The sequence below is a fragment of the Petaurus breviceps genome, unplaced genomic scaffold, assembly GCF_028583685.1.
Source record: "Petaurus breviceps papuanus isolate PSGF00001 unplaced genomic scaffold, PetGlider_PUasm1.0 37, whole genome shotgun sequence".
Taxonomy (NCBI): domain Eukaryota; kingdom Metazoa; phylum Chordata; class Mammalia; order Diprotodontia; family Petauridae; genus Petaurus; species Petaurus breviceps.
The window spans coordinates 60,838,019-60,857,973 of record NW_027186296.1 but is presented as its reverse complement, the minus strand read 5'-3'; the positions used below and the strand labels follow the sequence as shown (position 1 = coordinate 60,857,973).

Here is a 19,955-nt window from a genome sequence, read left to right as displayed (position 1 = left end):
CTGATCTAGTAGTGTCAAATTCAAATAGAAAAGGGGGCAGGGTGGGACACAAAATTGTGCATAATGATCCTTGTAGGATGCATGTTGACTTAGAAAACCACATATTAATATTATCCATGTTTTACTGTGGAAGCTTCTAGGTGGCACAGCGGATAGAGTGACTGGAATCAGGAAGGCTCATCCTCCTTAGTTCAAATCTGGCTTCAGACATGATCTGTGTGATCCTGGGCAAGTCATTTAATCCTGCTTGATTCAGTTTCTTTTTCTATAAAATGAGCTGGAGAAGGAAATGGCAAATCACTCCAGTATCTTTGCCAAGAAAACTGCAAATGAGGGGTGGCTAGGTGGCACAGTGAATAGAACACTGGCCCTGCAGTCAGGAGGACCTGAGTTCAAATCCGGCCTTAGACACTTAATACTTACTAGCAGTATGACCTTGGGCAAGTCGCTTAACCCCAATTGCCCTCCAAAAAACAAAAAACAAAAAAACCCTGCAAACGAAGTCACAAAGAATTAGACACAACTCATAAATGATTTAACAACAAATATTTTTTTGTAATTTTCTTTATTTTGTTAAATATAATCCAGTTACATTTTTTTTTTTTTTTTGCCTTTTGGAGGGCAATTGGGGTTAAGTAACTTGCCCAAGGTTACACGGCTAGTTTTTTTGTGTGGGTGTTAAGTGTCTGAGGCCGGAACCAAACTCAGGTCCTCTTGACTCTGGGGCCAGTGCTTTACTCACTGCACCACCTAGCCTCACTATTCCAGTTACATTTTAATCTGATTTGGGTGTAAGGTGGAGTGCTGCCTGCTGGTCATGTGTTTGACCTCTCTAGGTTAGATAATCTTTAACAACTTTAGTCTCTAATACTATGAAGGGGGCATAATAACAAGATCCAAATAGGGATTTAAGATTTCAGCCATTAAGGAGAGTAGGGAATTAGAGAAGGCTTCATGGAGAATATTATACATTACTGAGTCTTATAGAATGTATTGGATTTCAGCAAATAGATGTGGGACAGGGATATTCAAAGAGGCAAGGAATGGTAGGATGAGTTCATGAACAGCAAGAGACCATCTGGTCTAGAGTATAGAACCTATAAAGGGGAGTAATTTGTGATGATTGTTTTAAAAGGTGAACTGGAGTCAGATTTTAGAGGGTCTTGAATGTCAGGTTAGTAAGTTTGGACTTCATTCAGGGGGCAGTAGCAGCCACGGAAGATCTTTGAGCTGGGGCATAACAGAATAAGATAGGCTTATTGTGAAGATGAATATACACATGTTTTAAATACTTCAAGGCCCAGTGCACTTTTAGTAATTCCATTGGAGCAGACATCAGTGCTGGCTGGCATTGCTCAATCCCTAGCCTCATCCAGGGAGCTTGTTCCTTTGGCTTTTGTATCAGAACTAGAAATAGGAAAGAAAAAATCCACACTTTTTAGCCTGAGGAGGTATGTAGAAAGGGGCTGTTTTTTTTGACAGTTATATTTTATTTTATTTTAAGCAATTGGGGTTAAGTAACTTGCTCAAGGTTACCCGGCCAGTTATTTCTGGGTGTGGTGCTGAGTGTCTGAGCCTGGAATTCGATCTCCAGGTCTATCTCAACACTGGAACCGGTGCTCTTACTCGCTGAGCCACCTGGCCGCCCCGACAGTTATATTTTATAACTGACATGCCACTTCAGAGTTGCACTTGACTTCTTTTATTTATTTGGGATTTTAAACCATTTGTTTGTTTCTGATTTTAAAACCACATTTCCAGCCAAGGGAATTGCTTCAGAGCTGATTTTATTCTAGGAAGAAAAAAAATAGCATCTGAAATATCTGGCAGGTAACAATATCTTTTCTTTGGCCATGGGAGATTGAAATCAGTTTGAAACATAACCTGTCAATAAAATGCTACATTATAAGTTCCATTACATGTCTTGTGCATCTCCAGATTAATTTGTGCCTAAAAGTATTATTTCATTTAGACAGATTTTTTTTTATTATAAAAAAAAATTCTGCCTCTTAGGACAAAAACAAACTATTCAAAGACTATAAAGTATGGCTACACAACAATCTTTTATTGAAAGGAAAAGGCAATCATAGGAGTAAATGTAGGAATGTGGCATGTTTACAGGCAGAGCCAGACCTAGGCAAAATTGTGAAGTAGTTTGTCTTTGAAGGACACATGCAGAGACTGAACTAAGGCTTTGCTTTTGCCTCAGGGCTGGAGCTCCCACTGTCTGGGAGCTCATTTCTTGTCCACTTCCATAAAACTTAGAGTGTAAAAACAGTGCCATTTACAGCTTTTCTCCCATCCCAGGCCTCCCTACCCCATATATAATGGGGGTACTGACCTCATTTCCCTCTCCCAAAGAAGGCCAGGATATTTAGATGGTTAATGTGGCATTATTCTACTTTTCCCCATGTCTCTCCACATTAGCCCTATGGCAAGGGCTTCAGTCTCCACTCAGGGAATGTATATCCTTGCTCCTCTCCACTATTGGACAATTATTTTTGTGGCAAGGGGCAAGTTTCCTATTCTTGATAACTGTACTCCAAGTGACCCTTTCTCCAGGTGCAAAAATGGATAGTTATGGCTTTGTACTCTCATTTTACCTTCGCTCTGCTTTTCCTGAGTCCCCAGAGTATTCCCATTTTAGTTACAATCCTATCCTCTCTGGTTCTACTGCAACTTTTCACATCCCAACTTTTCCCCTCAGGGTTCAAAGATCTGACAGTAAGTAAATTAATTTTGAATAACCCAGACACTGTGCTGCATATGGTAGATACAAAGACAAAGGAAACAGTCCCTTTTTCAAGGAGATTATGACCTATTATATACAAAGACTAGCACAATATCTTGAAAAATTACGCTAAATAAATATTTTTTGAATTGATGTATGTATTTTAATTAGTTATTTAGAAGATGATAACTTCACTTTTGTTTAACCTAGTGTATTAGTAATTCTAGTATTACAAAAAGCATGGTAGTAAAGAAATGAGTGTGAATTGGTGGGATAAATATTTTGGGGCAGCTGCAATTCCAAGTTTGTTTTACGCTTGTTGCACTTTAGTAAGAATTACAAGCTCTGGCAGGTACTTTCATGAATTCTATGGCCAGTTACCATTTGTTATACAGATAACAAAACACCAACTTTTGTCTAAATCTCCCAGATAGCTGAAGGAAAGTACCATGTAACCCTAGATTATTCAGATTACCTTAAATTCCCTTTAAAGTGGTCATTTCCCCTAATTCAGGAATAGTTATAGGAAACCTTAGAGTGCAAAGGCTGAACTCATTTTGAATTTCTTTGACATTACCATGCCTCCCTCACCCACCTCCAGATTTATTTTGTGTATTATCTCCCCCCCATTACATTGTAAGCTCCTTGTGGGCAGGGATCATTTTTTTTTTTTTGTATTTATATCTCCAGCGAAGCTGGACAGAGTGCACAGTGGATAGAGCACTGGGCCTGGAGTTGGGAAGACCTGAATTCATATCTGATCTCAGATGCTTATTAACTGTTTATCACTTAGCTGTGTCACTTAATCCTCTTTGCCTCAGTTTCCTCAACTGTCAAATAAGCTGGAGAAAGAAATGGCAAACCATTTCAGAGTCTGCCAAAACCGCAAATGGGGTCAGGAACTGTTGGGCATGACTGAAATGACTGAACAATAAATCTCCAGGGCTTAGTATAGTTCCTGATCATATAGTAGGTGCTTAATAAATATTTATTGACTATTAACTAAAACTACTTAAGAGATAATCCAACATTTAATCAAATAAAGACCCCTATTAATTTCATTCCTGCTATTCTTGGCCATACTTGAAAACCTCCAGTGATGGGATGGGGATTTTACTATGTCCCATTGCAATCCATTCCATTTTTTGACTGCTCCAGTTTAAACAAATTAATTTATGAAATTATTGCATTTAACACAGTGTTTAGCATATAGTATGCATTATACAAATGTTATTCTTATTAATATTATATCTTTTGCTTTTACACCACCATCTTTTCCAAATATATCCTTTCTCTTTGGATGAGAGGGCCAGCCTTTTAAACAAAGAATAAAAGGGAGGGAACAAGGACTAGCGTGAGAGGAATAGGGAGAGGAAAGGAGGCAAAGTTCACCACCACATGCTCCAAGACAAATGCTATATGTAATGTCCCACAGCCATAATCCCTCACCTCTGAAAAATGAGGGAAGCAGGTACACTTTGCTCCTCTCTTCTTCAGGTTCAACCTTGACAGTTATAGCTCCACGGCAGTTAGTTTCCCTTTTGACAGTTCTGTTTAGGAAGATTTTCCTTATGTTGAGCTGAAATCTGGCTCAATGTAACTTCTCTATTCAAAGTCTCTAGTTAGGGATGCTGATAGAGGTTTAATGTCTGACTCACATAGGAAAAATTTTAGGTATGACCCATTTTAACCGCATTATTAATATTTTTTCCATCACTTTAAGTCTAGAAAATCAACAAAACATTAAACCAAGCCTTGATTTCTACCATTTGCTGATTCAGAAGTTCAAATGCTCACACTTAAAGTCTAATAATTAGCCCTCCAGAGCTGCCTGAAGTTGGCAGTAGCACACCCTGGCTCTAGTTTTGCCCTCCTCAGACAAGAAAAATAAATCCAAATGCAAATATACTTAAGGGGTTTGTAAAACAATTATAAATCTCTCTCTCTCTCTCTTTCTCTCTCTGTCTCTGTCTCTCTCTGTCTCCCTCTGTCCATCTGTCTGTCTGTCTCTCTCTCTCTCCTGAGCTAAATAACTTGCCCAGACACAATAATTACATGGAGCAGAATTCAAACTCAGTACTTCTAGACACCAAGTCCGGCTCTCCATCCTGTCTGCCATTTAGTTATCTTCACAAATACATTGTGTGTCCTGCTTCTGTTAAAGGGAGGCAGTGGATGATACTGGATCCTTAGATTGCTATTGTGTCCTTTGCCACCTTATAGCTAATTGGGGAGAGAGTAGTGGACTTCTAACGTGGCGCTATGTGCCCCCAGTGACCTGGGGTGGTATTTTTATCATGTGATGCTAATTCACACATCACATCATATTGTACCTTGACGTTTATTATAAAGTGCTTTCCTAATTACTGAGATTACTGATGAAACTGGGATACAGGAAAGTTAAATGACTTGTCTATGGCCATATAACTAATAAGGATTCAAACCCAGGTCTTCTTACTTCAAACCTAGCACTGTCTTAGAACATAGTTCTTTTAGCTAGGTAGTGCGGTGAGTAGAGCACCGGCCCTGGAGTCAAGAGGACCTGAGTTCAAATGTGACCTCAGGCACTTAACATTTACTAGCTGTTTGACCTTGGGCAAGTCACTTAACCCTAAATGCCCTGCCCTCCCCCCCTCTAAAAAAAGAAAAAAAGAGAACATAGTTCTTTTGCTTTGAACAAAATGGTGAAAGGTTGGATGACTCGAACTGAAAAAAAGAAAAAGAATAGAGATATAACAAGTGAAAGTGGTGCTGAGAAAGCTGTTGTTGCCAGTCCCAAAGAAGTAACTGACACTCAAAACCAGCAAAATAAATCATTCTGTTTTCATACCATGTGTTGATGTGAAGTATCCTGTAGACGTCACCCTGTGTATTTTAGGAGACTTAGCAGGTGGTTAAAACAAATGAGAGCCAACAATACATGTTTTATTCAGGGAGAAAATAATAAATAACAGCCAGTACTGAAAGGAATTATCGTGCACTCTCAGCCGTCTCACATATTAAGTTCTTTCTAATGGGTGGCTAAGGAGCAAAAGACTGACTGCATCGAGTCTGTCTCAGAGGCAGCGATCACTAGGAGACAGCATGGCTTCAGAGAGAACAGCCAGATTAACCTTGCTTCCTTAAAAAAATGTAAATGGGATTATTAGGCTGATTGGCTATGAGGTCTCTGTATACATAGTTTTCATAGCATTTTGGAAAAAAATTGACAGATTCTCTCACACTATCTATGTGGCTACTATGGAGACCTCTGGGATGGAGAATAGTATATACAGCTAGGTATAGAATTTTCAGATTTTGCTTGCCTCAATTAACTGATCCAATCCTTGTCACATACCTAGCAATGATAGTAAGGTATGATGTGCCCTGTGGTGTATGGGGTATTCAGGGAGGACTAGCACCTCTGGTGAGAGGGCTGCTGAGCCCTTTTCAGGGCTGCTTATCCACCTTTGGTGTCCAACCAATCACCCAACTCCCACCTGTGGCTCCACAAAACCATAGTGTGCACAGTGGCCACACCCTGGTAAAATTGTCTTGGCAAATAGACTAAACGAGGTTGAGCCAATGGTTAAACATTTTAAATTTATAGTAGTTTTAGTGATTGATAGATTTAGTTTTAGTATTTAGTCTTCAGGAATAAGCATAAAAGTCACTCTCTAATTGTTCAGTGGTCTAAAGTTATAAATAGGTGGTTCTCGAGGGAAGAATCTACTGCTATCTATAGCCAAATTTGTATTTATAGTCTTCTGACTTTTGTAGGTATTAATATTTTCTACCATATATTCTTTTATTTATTTATTTTTTTGCTTTTTGGAGGGGGGAAGGCAGGGCAATTGGGGTTAAACTGCTAGTAAGTGTTAAGTTTCTGAGGCTGGATTTGAACTCAGGTCCTCCTGACTCCAGGGCCAGTGCTCTATTCACTGTGCCACCTACCCCCCTTACCATATATTCTTGATGCATAATCTGAGCCAGCTTTATTCTTTATTCTAAGTTCCTCAATTTTGGAGTTTAAGAGGTTGTATAATATAGTAGAACACTATATAGCATATATATATATAATATTTATAGTGTATAAAATATGTAGTGATATAATTCTATATAAAATATGCATAAGTATATACAATTTCATATGTATGTATACACACAATTGTGATTGAATTTAGAAGATATAGGTTAAAATACTGCCTGATATATTTATTAATTTGTGATCCCTGGTACTCAGTTTCCTCATTTATAAAATGAGATAATAAGGCTCATATTACCTACCTCCAGGATTGTTATGAAGAAAGTGCTTTGCAGACCTTAAAGCATTATACAGATGTGAATTTAAAAGCTACTTAGAGTAATTTCTCTGGGTATAGTATAAAAAAGGCTAGTGTGGATGCCAATGTTGTGGAAAATATGAACTGTTGCTTTAATGGTGTTCCAAAATAAGATAATTCCAGTATGTCAGTGCATTTGCAAAACTGTCAATATGAGTATCTTCCCCAATGATGCCTGTTACAAGCCACTCCTGACTGTCCATAGTGTATGACTCTTGTTCATGTCCATCAATAAATTCATCATAGCAGGTCCATTCATTGTGCTTGGAGCTTTTTAAAGTTCTCCTGACATTGGGAAGATATTAGTGGTACACAAAAGAGATATCCATTGGTTCTTCTTCACTCTCATTAAAGAACCAGTCCAATTTCTTTCTTTCTTTTTTTTTTTGGTCATGTATTTATTTCATAATATCCTTTATACTACTTGTCCTTCATAATTTCTTGTTTATTTTATTTTGTTTTATTTTATTTTTTGCCTTTTGTAGGGCAATTGGGGTTAAGTAACTTGCCCAAGGTTACACGGCTAGTTTTTTTGTGTGGGTGTTAAGTGTCTGAGGCCGGAACCAAACTTAGGTCCTCCGGACTCCAGGGCCAGTGCTTTACTCACTGCGCCCACCTAGCCGCCCCATAATTTCTTGTTTATAATGTGTTGCAGCTAGCTTACACCCACCACATTTCTCCCCATTGCCCTTTAGGTTCAAGTTCAAGGTTTTGGAGATTATAATATTTCATGGCTTCCAAACATGTGATGCCATGCTAGCCCTTAGAGTAAGTGAGGTGGATAGAGTGCTAGGCCTGAAATCAGGAAGATCTGAATTCAAATTCAGCCTGAGGCACTTATTAGATATATAGTCCTGAGCAATCTCAGTTTCCTCAACTTTAATATGAGAATAATAATAACACCTATAATCCAAGGTTGTTGTGAGGATCAAATGAGGTAATATCTGTAAAATGTTTACCACATTGTCTGGCACATTGTAGCTATTTAATAAATGTTTATTTCTTTCCTTCCTTCCTTTAAGCCAACTCAGCAATATAAATTCTTTAGTTCTGGGACTGGTTATTTCCAGGACTTTGCTATTATGGTACAGAAAAATCCTGGGAGAAACAGTATCAGTATTGAGAGGAGTCTTTGAGCTTCAACTATCAGATGGTTTGCATGAACATATGCTTTCCTGCATCTTATGTGGAAATGGCTATTGCCTCTGATTAAAAATACACAGAAATAGATATTTTCACCAAGAAACTTGTTGGGAAATATGAATGAATCCTTTCAAAAGTCCATGACATTCAAGATAAATGTCAAAAAAGACCTATATATGAAAATATATCATCCATTTCATTTTCATGTAAGATTTGGCCTTCTTCAAGAAGAAAGTTTTAGAAACTTCTTTCCCCCTAAGCCTCCCCTTCTCCATTTATATTCATTTAGTCTTGGTCTTTTTATTGGGGGGGGGAGTATGACTAGATTAAGCTTTCCTGTCTTATGAATTTCATTACTACTGAATGGTATTTTGTCTGCTCTATTGAGTATTTAAGCAGTAATTTACAATTTTCTTATACTTGTTCTTCCCATTTTCCTAGGGTGTGACCTTCACCAGCAGAATGAATCAGAGAATCAAGCAATCTGCTAACTCCTCTTAACTCCTTGTCACGAAAAACAGGAGATATATTTCCAATCAACAGCTCCCAATACAGTGCTCCTGTGGCTTTTGAAGGAAGTAAGACTGAAGTGTGACATTTTTTTAAGGCTTCTGTCTGAAACTGACCTGAAAAAGTTTACAGGGTTTTTTTTTGTACAAACCTGGGCTATTCAGGAAATGAAGTTGGCATAATTTTAGCAGAAGTCATCACACAAATATAACTGGTATCTCCAAGTACCAGTTGATGCAGGGTGGAGTCTACATATAAACCATACACTTATAATGGATGATGGTTATAGAAACAGTGCAAATCTGTACCGTGGAGCAAGGGATATAGCTAGAGAGGCAAACCGGCAGTCTAGGAACCAAGGAATGGATGACTATAGATATCAGGATGGCAACTATGAAGGGTATACACCCAATGACAGCTATTACCGTGGAGGAAATGAGTCTAATCAAGATGAAGATGCCCAGAGTGATGCTACTGAGGGCCATGATGAAGATGATGAAATCTACGAAGGAGAGTACCAGGGCATTCCTCACCCCGATGACATCAAGGCAAAGCAGAAGAAGAAATCTCCCTCAAGGTCTGATGACTATAGAGACCAGAAAGATCTCATGGCAGAACGACTGGAAGATGAGGAGCAGCTGGCTCACCAGTACGAGAATATCATTGAGGAATGTGGTCATGGGCGTTTCCAGTGGACACTTTTTTTTGTTTTAGGTTTGGCCCTAATGGCGGATGGGGTGGAAGTTTTTGTGGTGGGTTTTGTTCTTCCCAGTGCAGAGAAGGACATGTGTCTATCCAGTTCTAACAAAGGAATGCTAGGTAAGTAAAATCTTTAAAAAAAAGTCATTTAATTTGGGGGTAATAAAAGAAAAATCTCAGGATATAATTTCTTTCTTTTTGGACTCTTAACAGTTTTCCATCCCCAAGCCAACAAACTGGATTTTTTTTTTCTGTCAGATTTGGGATTTGCAAGCTAATGGGGCTTCTGGACCTCATCCATTCTCTCTCTCTCTCTCTCTCTCTCTCTCTCTCTCTCTCTCTCTCTCTCTCTCTCTCTCTCTCTCTCTCTCTCTCTCTTTCTGTCTCTCTCTCTCTCTCTCTCTTTCTCCCTAAGGTAGTCCCTCTGCTTTTGCACCTGAGGTCTTTTGACTAAGAGGCAGAGTGGCTGCATGCCCACATTCTTGAATGACGCATGATGGAGTCCAGGGTGCTCACAACAGAGTCAGAGGCCAAAGTGCTCTGGGACCCAGATAGCTTCTCTAGGAATAAAAGGAGCAAACTTTAGCAAACTCAAAAATAAAATGTGGGCCCAAAGTGATTTGAGTCAGGTACTCAGTGTTAGGGATTAAATCAGCTAAGATTTCAAATGATATTTGATCTATTTTTAGTAAATACAGAAAGAAGGATTGGGAAATCTTTTCTGAGTAGAATCTGATTATAACAGAATTCATTATTACAGAGATTCAGGTCTTCTCTGACTCCAAAAAAAGTCTTTGTAAACACATCAACTTGTAGGAAACAAAGCCTGATCCAAATACAGTTAGCTTAGCACTTGGGTGCTTGCCCTCTAGCTCCAGCTTTCTAAAGGGTTCATGTGACATTGTGCTTTTTTGAGTTATTTAGCCATGTGTATCTCATTAGAGGGTTATTCAAAATGAGGAGAGCTCTGACTACGATAACCACTGAGGCACGAGGGGCCAGATTGTGAGAAGGAACTGAAAAAAACTGGGTATAAATGAGAAAGGAAAATGAATTGAGAAGTAGGGCTTTCACCTAGTCTTTGAATACCAACAGTTTATTAGCAATATTCTCCCTCTGTATATATTAAAACACCAACAACAAAACAACCTCCCATTAACACACTGTCAGTGTGAATGACAGTTTAAAAAAAATCCTTCTCAGGATTTCCAAGACATTAATTTGTTTTTCGAAATTACCCACTAATCCTCCAGCCCCTGTTAGTGCAAATTGGCAGCGTCAGTAACAATTTCATGCTGTGTCAGTGTCTCTGTTACTCGGTGCCTGGCAACCTTCTTAACGAAGCCCCAGTATGTCTGGCTCTGCTGCTCACCAGTGTGAGTGTTTGGCAAGAGTGGGGGCAGGGGAGATGAGGTGGGGATGTGTGTGTGTGTGTGTGTGTGTGTGTGTGTGTGTGTGTGTGTGTGTCCTGGTCCTAACTGCCGCATTCCTTCCTCTCTCCTAGAGACCCACCTGGTCATATTTGTACCCTTCTCTATAGATAAAAAAAGATAATGATGATTCACTATCAGAAATACTCATATTGACTTGATTTTCCAGAAAAGGGAATGAGTTTGAGGCAGGTCCTATCACAATGCCTTACTCCTGTGACCAAATGGATATGGGACAGAGTCTCAGTGACCTTAAATTTGTCTTTAACATTTGACCATTTTCAAAGTACTTTTTCATACATTATTTTGTTTACCCCAATGAGACCACATCTGTCATGGTTTTGAATCTTTCACTGACATGCTGTTCACCAGAAGGGAGATTAATGTGCTGTACTCTGCCCTGGTCAGAATGCACTTACAGCATGGTGTTTAGTTCTATGGGTCACATTTTAGGAAGGGCAGTAGCAAGCTGGAGAGCATTCAGAAGAAGGTGACCAGAAGGGGACTGGAGAGCATGCCACGTAAGAGTTGGTTGCAGAACTGTAAGAGTTGGTTGAGGAACTGGGAGTGTTTTAACCTGGAGCAAAATGGGGAAACACATCTATAGTATTGTCTATAGTTTGGTGGTAAAGTGAGGTGACATTTTAGGAAGGGTATTGACAAGCAAGAAAGCAGTCAGAGAAGAGTAACCAGGATGTTTAGAATTCTGCAGACCATGCCATATTAGGATTGTTTGAAAGGACTGGGAATATTTTAATTTGGAGTAAAGAAGGCTTTAGGGTCACAATAGCTGTCCTGAAACATTTAAAGGGGAATCATTGTTAGGACAGTCCAGGGCTGGGGAACCTGGGGCCTCAAAGTTACATGTGGCCCTCTAGGTCTTCAAGTATGGTCCTTGCACTATTCTACTCATCCCCAAAGGGCAGAATTATGAAGCGGTAGAACTTGGAGAGAAACAAATCTCAGTTGGATGAAGGAAAAACTTCTTTAAAAATTGTGTAAAAGCAATGATAGGGAATGGGTTCCCTCTCTAAAATCTTGAGACAAAGATTGTGCGACTTCTTCCCTGGGGTGTCGATGAGTGATTTCTGCACAAGACTGGATTGTATTTGGGGGCCTTCAAGGTTCTTTCCTATATGAGGTTCTCTGATTTAATCTTGGGGGGCCTTAGTCAAGAAGTCAAGTTAACAAGCATTCCTTAAGTGCCTACTATGTGCCAGCCACTGTGCTAAGTGCTGGAAGCATTTGGCAGTGACAAAAGGCAGGTATTTTTATCCCTATTTGATAGATGAGGAAACTGAAGCAAAGAGAGAAAAATGACTTACCTAAAATTTCACAGATAGTAAGTTGTGGAACTGAGACTAGAACCAAGGGATTCTTCTTCATTATCCAGTGTTCCCTCCAGGCCTTCTCTTTAGGGGTATAGTCTGTGGAAAGGAAGTCCTTTAATTAGTCCTGAGTGGAGATTAAACTCCTAATGCTGGCCTTGGTAGCTTGGCAGTCTAGTACCAATTGGACTGGACACCTACAGTTTTCTATCTACATCCCGCTCAGTTATTTATTATAATATATGATAGCTGGAGTGAACCCTTAAAGGAGTTCCTTGATAGGATCTGTAACAATAAGTGACATTTATACAGATCTTTAATGTTTGCAAAGTGCTTTATGTATAAAGTTAGCTTACCTTAGTCTCACAGCAATGTTTTGAGGTATGTACTACTATTCCATTTTAAAGATGAGTAAGTTGAGGGTCAGAAAGCCATACATTGTCAGTGGCAGTATTTAAACTCAAATTTTTCTGCCTTCTAAGCCCAGCGTTCTATTATTCCCTATGCCATGCTGCCTCTCAGGAGATGCTTTTTATTTTTTTTGGTGTTTGGTATTTCAGATCCTTTGAAGGTCACATGCTCCATGAAACTTTTTCTCCTCCTCCCAGAAGCTCTCTCCTCTGAATCCAATCATACTTTGTATCAAAGAATTATGCACCATGGAGGTTATATGTTAGGGGCAGTTAGGTGGAGTGCTAGACCTGGAGTTTGAATTCAGTCTCAGACACTTACTATGAGACTCTGGGTAAGTCACTTTTGCCTCAGTTTCCTCATCTGTAAAATAGGGATGTTAATAGCAACTACCTCCAATGTTTATTGTGAAGATAAAATCAGATATTTTAAAATTGCAAGCACTATATAAATGCTGCTGCTGCTGGACCTCATTCCGTACTTAGCTCAGAATCAGATGCCAAGGTTCAATCCTGCCTCTGTCACTGTCTAGCTAAGGGACTATGGGCAAATATCTGAACATTTTTAAGCCTCAATTTTCACATCTCTGAAATGAAAGTGTTGGATTATGTGACTTCTAATATCTACTGAAACTCTAAATTGATTATCTTATCAACACATTTATTAATAATAATTGTCAACATTTAGATAGTATTTTGAAGTGGGCAAAGCACTCTTCAGGCACCATATTTTTTGAGCCTCATGATTCTTAGAGGCAGGCACTCTCGGTTTTATTATCCCCTTTTTGCTGATGAGGAAATTAAGATTTAGAGTAGGTAAGTGACTTACCTAAGGGCAGCCAGGTGGAGTAGTAGAGTCCTGGACCTGGAACCAGGAAGAGCTGAGTTCAAATCCAGATTTAGACACTTACTAGCTGTGTAACCTTGGGAAAATCACTTAATCTCTGTCTCCTTCAGTTTCCTTATCTGTAAAATGGGGATGATAATAGCACTTATCTCCCAAGGATATTGTGAGAACAAAATTGCATAATAGTGCAAAAGCACTTTGTAAACCTTCAAGTACTATATAAATACTTTATTATAATTATTATTACCCATGGTAGGACTGCTAGTGCCTGAGGTTGAATTAAAATCTAGGTCTCTCTGATTTCAAGTCCAGGGTACATTCCTCTACATGGGGCTACGTTCAGGGTTCTGCACTATGTGCTAGGGGAGATATAAAACTTACATAAGACATCCCCCCTGCTTTTTACATCCTAGGGTTGATATAGACTGTAGCATATGATATACTGTTTATGTTACAACATTGGATAATATGTTATAGGATGCTGGCTAATGCTTCTAATCTTGAATTTTGAACTGATTTAACTCATGTCACAGATGGGGAAAGTCAAGAAGGATCAAACCAAGAGTGGAATAATAATATGACAGCAGCTGAAACCGGTCTTCTCTCACTTGTTTAAATTGTCTCTTTCATGTACAGGAACCAGAAAAGCTGGTTGTTCATGATTATTTGATGATAAAATTATTTGTAATCAGATCAACAGAGTACTATGCCAGTGGGATATCCATCAGGATGTGGAAATGTTTTTATTTTTCTTTGCAATGGTTTTTTGTTGCTATGAGATTTTACACATTCATTGCATTATGTAGTTATCAGGATCATACTTTGCATCACTGCCTTACTGTTTATATCAATAGTGCCCTCTACTGCCTAATCTGATGGTTTGACACCAAAAACATTTATTGTGATAGTTCGTTACAAGAAAATACCCATTAATCCAGAAATAATGTTTTATTGTTCATAGACCAGCTGCCCCAAGAAAAACAAAATTTACATCTGCAAAGGTTTTTAGTCCCTTCATGATCTTCATCCCTCTAAAAGACAGGATACCTTAGAGTTTATTCTATATTGCTGTTTATTTTTTGTTGCATCTCCTCTGGCTATACTGTTTAAGAAAGTGATTTATGGTAGTAACAATTGTGTTCCAGAAGCTCTATGGCTTCATCTTTGCCTTTGGGAAGAATACTTGGGGGAATGGAAGATTGGTGAGTGCGTATGAGATGAAATTAGCACTTGAATTTTCATAACACTAAAGGGATGTAGGGACTACACCTGTCATGAATGATTATAGTTTTGATGTTTCCATGCAAATGGAATGAGCACAAACAGATTTGTTGGCCACTGTCTCTAGAGCAGACATTCTCAAACTCGGGGAGACACTGTCCACTTTGGTGGCAATAAGAGCCCCCGTGGAACAAAGTGACCTTGCCAATCTACCACCAGAGCATAGGTCAACATCCATTTTGAAGAAATATTGTTTAAGCAGCTATAATTGTGATTTTGTTGTATATTCCCATTTGAACTGCTTAATTTAGATTTATGTTTTCATCTCTGTTATTATATATGTATTTTTATATTTTATGTATGTTATATATGCATGCACATATATCCTCATTGCTTCAGGTTTTCTATCTTGAAACAAATTAATACTATTTTCCTCTTCTTGAATGTTTGTTAGGAATAATTAGCTCTTTGTGCAGCTCTTAGTCCAACATGAAACCAGAGAGATAAACATAGACTAAAAGAGATCATCTGATGCAGGGGTTCTTAATCGTGGGTCCGTGGGATTGGGGTTTGTGGATAGATTTAAGGGGGCCTTTGGAGTTAGAGGGGAAACTACATTGCTATTTCAATAGAATTTTCTTTGTAATCCTATGTATTTTGTTGCATGAATTAAAAACAAACTGAGAAGGGATCTGTATAAATTTCTCCAACTAGATTAAAAGGGTTCCATGACACACAAAGGTTTAATAATCTTTGATCTTGTCCAACTCTCTCATTTTACAGGAGAGGAAATTAAAAGCTAGAGAAAAGAACAGTGAAGCTCATAAGGTTCCAGCTCATAGGGTGAGTTAGGGGAAGAATTAAGATAACCTGGATCTCCCAGGTACTTTTCTCTATACAGTACTGTCAAACTCAATATACATATGAAGCATTAGCTCTTTTTTATTTCTTAAAATGTTACCTTGAGTCAGGATTGAAAGAGATTTTTAAAAAATATAGTGAGTTATTTTTCTCATGTTCATAGATTCCTTGCCAGAAAAGGTGAGAAACTGTATAACTTACATATGAATTATCTCCCAACATCAGATGTAAGTTTCAGGACTCTCATTGATAGGTAAGCCTGGTATTGGAGGTTCCTTCTGGCCCAGATTTAGATTTGGTGATATGAATGAAGTGAACGAAAGACCATTTCTTAAGTGTTTATTATGTGCCAAGCACTGTGCTAACTAAGATCTGGAAAAACAAAAACTAAATAAAGAACTTTCATTCTTCTCTGGTTTATTCATTCCCACCCAAAGAATATGGGATCTTTAATATTTGACACAATATACTTTTTTCCCCCTATTTTTTCCTGCCCCAGCATTTATTGATGAAGGTTCCTGAAAAGCACATGGATTTATTACTAGTCAGGGAAAGCAAATCATCTTGAATAAATGCCCTGAAAATAAGCAAAGAGGCCAGTGAACAGCCCACCTCCCAGCAAGGAGCATAGTCAATTACTGAAAACAATGGGCAGGTCTCCCGTTGAGTATAGCTGCTATCTTTTGTTATTTATCCTTCATTCTCAAAGAGGACCGACCAATGATAGCAGGAGGGTTGTATCTTGACTTGTAAGAGGATTGGATTTAAGTGAGGCAGAGTTGTGCAAAGTCATCAGCCTCACTCTGTCCTCTAGAATCATTGGAGTCTAGTGGCAAGACATATACCAAGAGGACTGGCTGTGATCTGCTAACAAAGCTATTCTGGTCTCTCTTCTGGCTCCATCATGTCTAGGATATAAATCAATTTGCCATTCTTCTCAGGTCTAGCGATTATCGCCCAATGCTTTGGCATTTTTGCTTAGCTTTGTGTCAGAGAACCATTTTAGCTTCCGTTGGTGGTACTTGCATTGTCCTCTTCCTTTATGTGCTGTAACAGACTCATTTCATTTGTCCCTTCCAGGCCCTGATTTTCATAAGAGGTAAGGAGTAAGAAGAATGCTACCAAAACTCTTTCCTCACCTTCACCAAGGGCTTTCTGTCTTCTACCCTGTCTGTCCCTGGATCTAGTTATAACAAAGAACCTGCAGAAAACAAGCTGTTTCTTTCCCAAGAATTAAGTTCTACAAATCTTTCACCCTCTGATAGTGTTTAGCCATCAAAGCACTTTACTTTCAACCTCAGACTCCCAGGGGATCATGCCACCCTCCTCCTCTCTCTGTGAACTTGGGACTTTTTTCACCTTCTTCTACTCCCTACTTTGCCCCTTGAGAGCATCAGAAGTAGGGAATGGGAGGGAATCCTAGTTAGTACCAGGGGCCTTTTCTGTGATAACTGGAATAGGGGAAAGGCAGGGAATGGGAGCAGAAGCTAGATATCAGCCCTCCCACACAGATTGAATGAATTTTGAGGCTTCTGCCATACTTATTTAGAAACAAGTAGGATGTCATTTATTGTTGATTATCCTATGTATAATAATTTCCCCCTGCAAAGGAATCCCTTCAGTAGAATACACGTGCTAAATATGCATATGGAGAATCATAGGAAGAATAAGGGAGAATCAAATTATAAATCCCCTCCCACCAGGTAATAGGGTGACAAATACTATATATTATCTTGTCAGATTAGGAAGATCATTTGATATGATTTGCTGTTCTCTGAATTCCTGGATTTCTTCAAGGCTCACCTCAATCACCACCTGCCAGGAGCCTTTCCTGATCCTTCTAAGTACTCTTTCCTGCCCCAAATTATATTTTATTTCCTTATTGTGTCAATGTATTCCCCTGTAGAGTGCTAGCTTCTTGAGAATGGGAACTGGTTTTTTTTGTTGTTGTTATGGTTTGTTGTGTCTAAATTTTCAGACTAGCATAGTGCCTTGTTCATAGTGAGTGTTAATACTTGTTCACTAGTAGATTTCCCTAAATCAGGAGATAACAACTGCTGAAATATGGACAAAATACTAAAGGCAAAAAATAGTTCACAATTGTTAGCCTGAGGGATGAAGGGTCAACAGACCAGCAGTTCTCCTTTGTCAATCAACAAAGAGGATTGTTAGGAGTGATCTAGTCAGACATAATCCTGGGGAGAGTGGAGAGATACAAACTCATCAGTCTGGCCTTCCCTCCCACCTCCTGCCCTTTTACCTTGGTGAAAGGGAAGCTCAGGCCCTCAGTGATGTTTCATCATTGAAAAGCAAAAATGCCCCATCTGATTCAGAATAGTGGTTGTAAACACCCCTTATTTGTAAATAGCACTAAAATCTTTCCCAACAAAAGCCCAAATGAGCAGGTCTGTATTTAGAGGTGAAGGACTCATTAGGCTTCTTAAGAAGAAAACTGGAATTTAGCAGGGGTTGGAGGGTGGGAAGAAGGCAGATGGTGCTGTGAATTTTACTGCTATGGCCATGTCTTGTGGTGTCCTTTTGAGCAGATTGAGTACAAACAGCCTCCCACTATCTAGGCCTGGCCAAGGTTGCTTAAAATATTCATTGTGTTCATTTTCCATTTCATGTCTGCAGATCTGCTTCCTTAGCCTCATAAATCCACCTTATCTAGGACTCCGCAAAAATGAATCCAGAGGAGTAACATTGATTCTTCTAGGTTTCTCACCTATGCTGGGGACAGACTTTAAAGAGGAATGTCTTTTCTCTGGGTCGTATCGAAAGGACCCCTCACATACAGCGTGTTCAGCCGCTCATCAGGAAAGGTGTCCGCGTTCGTTTTCTCTCAACCGTGAAAATGGCACATGAATCAGTCGAATGTACTCTTTCCCACATCCTATCACAATTCAAGGGCATGGAGATGATAGATAAATGGCTACATAGCTAAGTTGTCCACCAAGATAACTGCCACAAATATAGGGAAATTGAAGAAAATGACTCATGCTTCTAAAATAATTTTGATGCAGTGGTTTTTTTTTAACACACAAGGAGTGTGTGTGTGTGTGTGTGTGTGTGTGTGTGTGTGTGTATGTGTGTGCGTGCGTGCGCTGGTTTGGATCTGAGATTTTATAAATTCACAAAACTCCCAGTGTGGAAACTTCCTGGTTCAATGTAGATTGGCAACTCATCTGTAATTTATATTCTTAGAAAGTTGCCAAAGGGCACTGAAAGGTTAAGTGATTGTTCTTGGTCAGGTAGCTACTGTCTTTTCAGAGGCAGGTCTAGCTGACTCCAAGGCTTCATGCAGTCAAAGAATCTACCCAGTTAGAGTTGAATTCTTTGTGCATTTTGCTAACTTTAACATTTTATTTCTTAGAATATAGAAAGACTTTTCTTGTAGGTGCTAGTTAGCATTACTCTGATGGGGGCGTGGATAAGTGTTTATTAAATTTGGAGACAGTCAAAGCTAGCACATTGAATGGAAAGAAGTGGAAATCCCAAAAGATCCCAACAGATGAGAATATTGAGCTAAATCAATTGTTCTGAGCCAGAGTTTAGTGACTCAATTACTTTATCCTCGGGTAGAGTGAACAGTGTCAAAGCCCAGTCCTTTTATCTTCCCTATATTTCCAAAGAAAGTTCTTTACTCCAGGATATATGACTAGGGGTTGTCTAGGAATTTCTAGAACAGCTTAACTATGGCCCTGGATACATTGGATCCTGGAAGTACATAGTAGAGTGGAATAGAAAGAGATTGGATTCTTTCTTAATACCTAGCTACTGGATCTTGAATTACCTAACTTTTCAGTTACACTATCTGTAAAATGAAAGTGAGGGACTAAATAGATAATATCTAATAATAGCCAGCATTTGTATAGCACATTGAGATTTGCAAAGCAGTTTACATATATTATCTCATTGGATTGTCACGTTGTGAAGATCAGTCTTATGAAATAGATGCTATTATTTTATCTTCATTTACAGAGGAGGAGACTGAGACTGAGAGAAGTTAAAGTCCTTCTAAGTTCTACTGATATAATGTTGGGCCTTCCTTTATCTCTCTAACTTTTCTCCCTCTGTTCCCAGACAAAATCCCTTCTTAGAAGTTCTATTACCTTTCAAGCACATTTCTAGAAATGTATGCCCTGAGTGCTACTGTTTTTTTTTTTTTACCAATTGTTTTCTAAATCTTAAACATTTCTTAAAAAATTTTAAAGATCATTAGCCCTTATGTAATACTGTATGGTCCTAGAGCCAATAGATAGAAAAAATGCTACCAAAGTAGCAAGGTAGTTGGGAAACAGATTCAACAAAAGAAATGTAAACATTTTCCTCTCGGCTTTCCTAGAGTCATATTTAATAGAAGATGAAACTTAGACACAGTGAGAGGAAGTAACTTGCCTAAGGTAGTAGAATTAAGACTAGAATCTAGGTGTTTAGGTCACATCCAGGGAAG

General features: G+C 38.8%; 1 protein-coding gene across 5 annotated transcripts in view; it reads left to right on the top strand.

Moving 5' to 3' along the window:
* SV2B (synaptic vesicle glycoprotein 2B) overlaps positions 1-19,955 on the top strand; it is a 184,391-nt gene that overhangs the window by 114,978 nt on the left and 49,458 nt on the right. For all 5 annotated transcript variants that reach the window (XM_069098528.1, XM_069098527.1, XM_069098530.1 and 2 more), the window contains exon 2: positions 8,638-9,525. In XM_069098528.1, coding sequence (XP_068954629.1) covers positions 8,979-9,525 — 547 coding nt within the window. In that variant the 5' untranslated portion in view covers positions 8,638-8,978. The remainder of the gene's footprint in view (positions 1-8,637; positions 9,526-19,955) is intronic.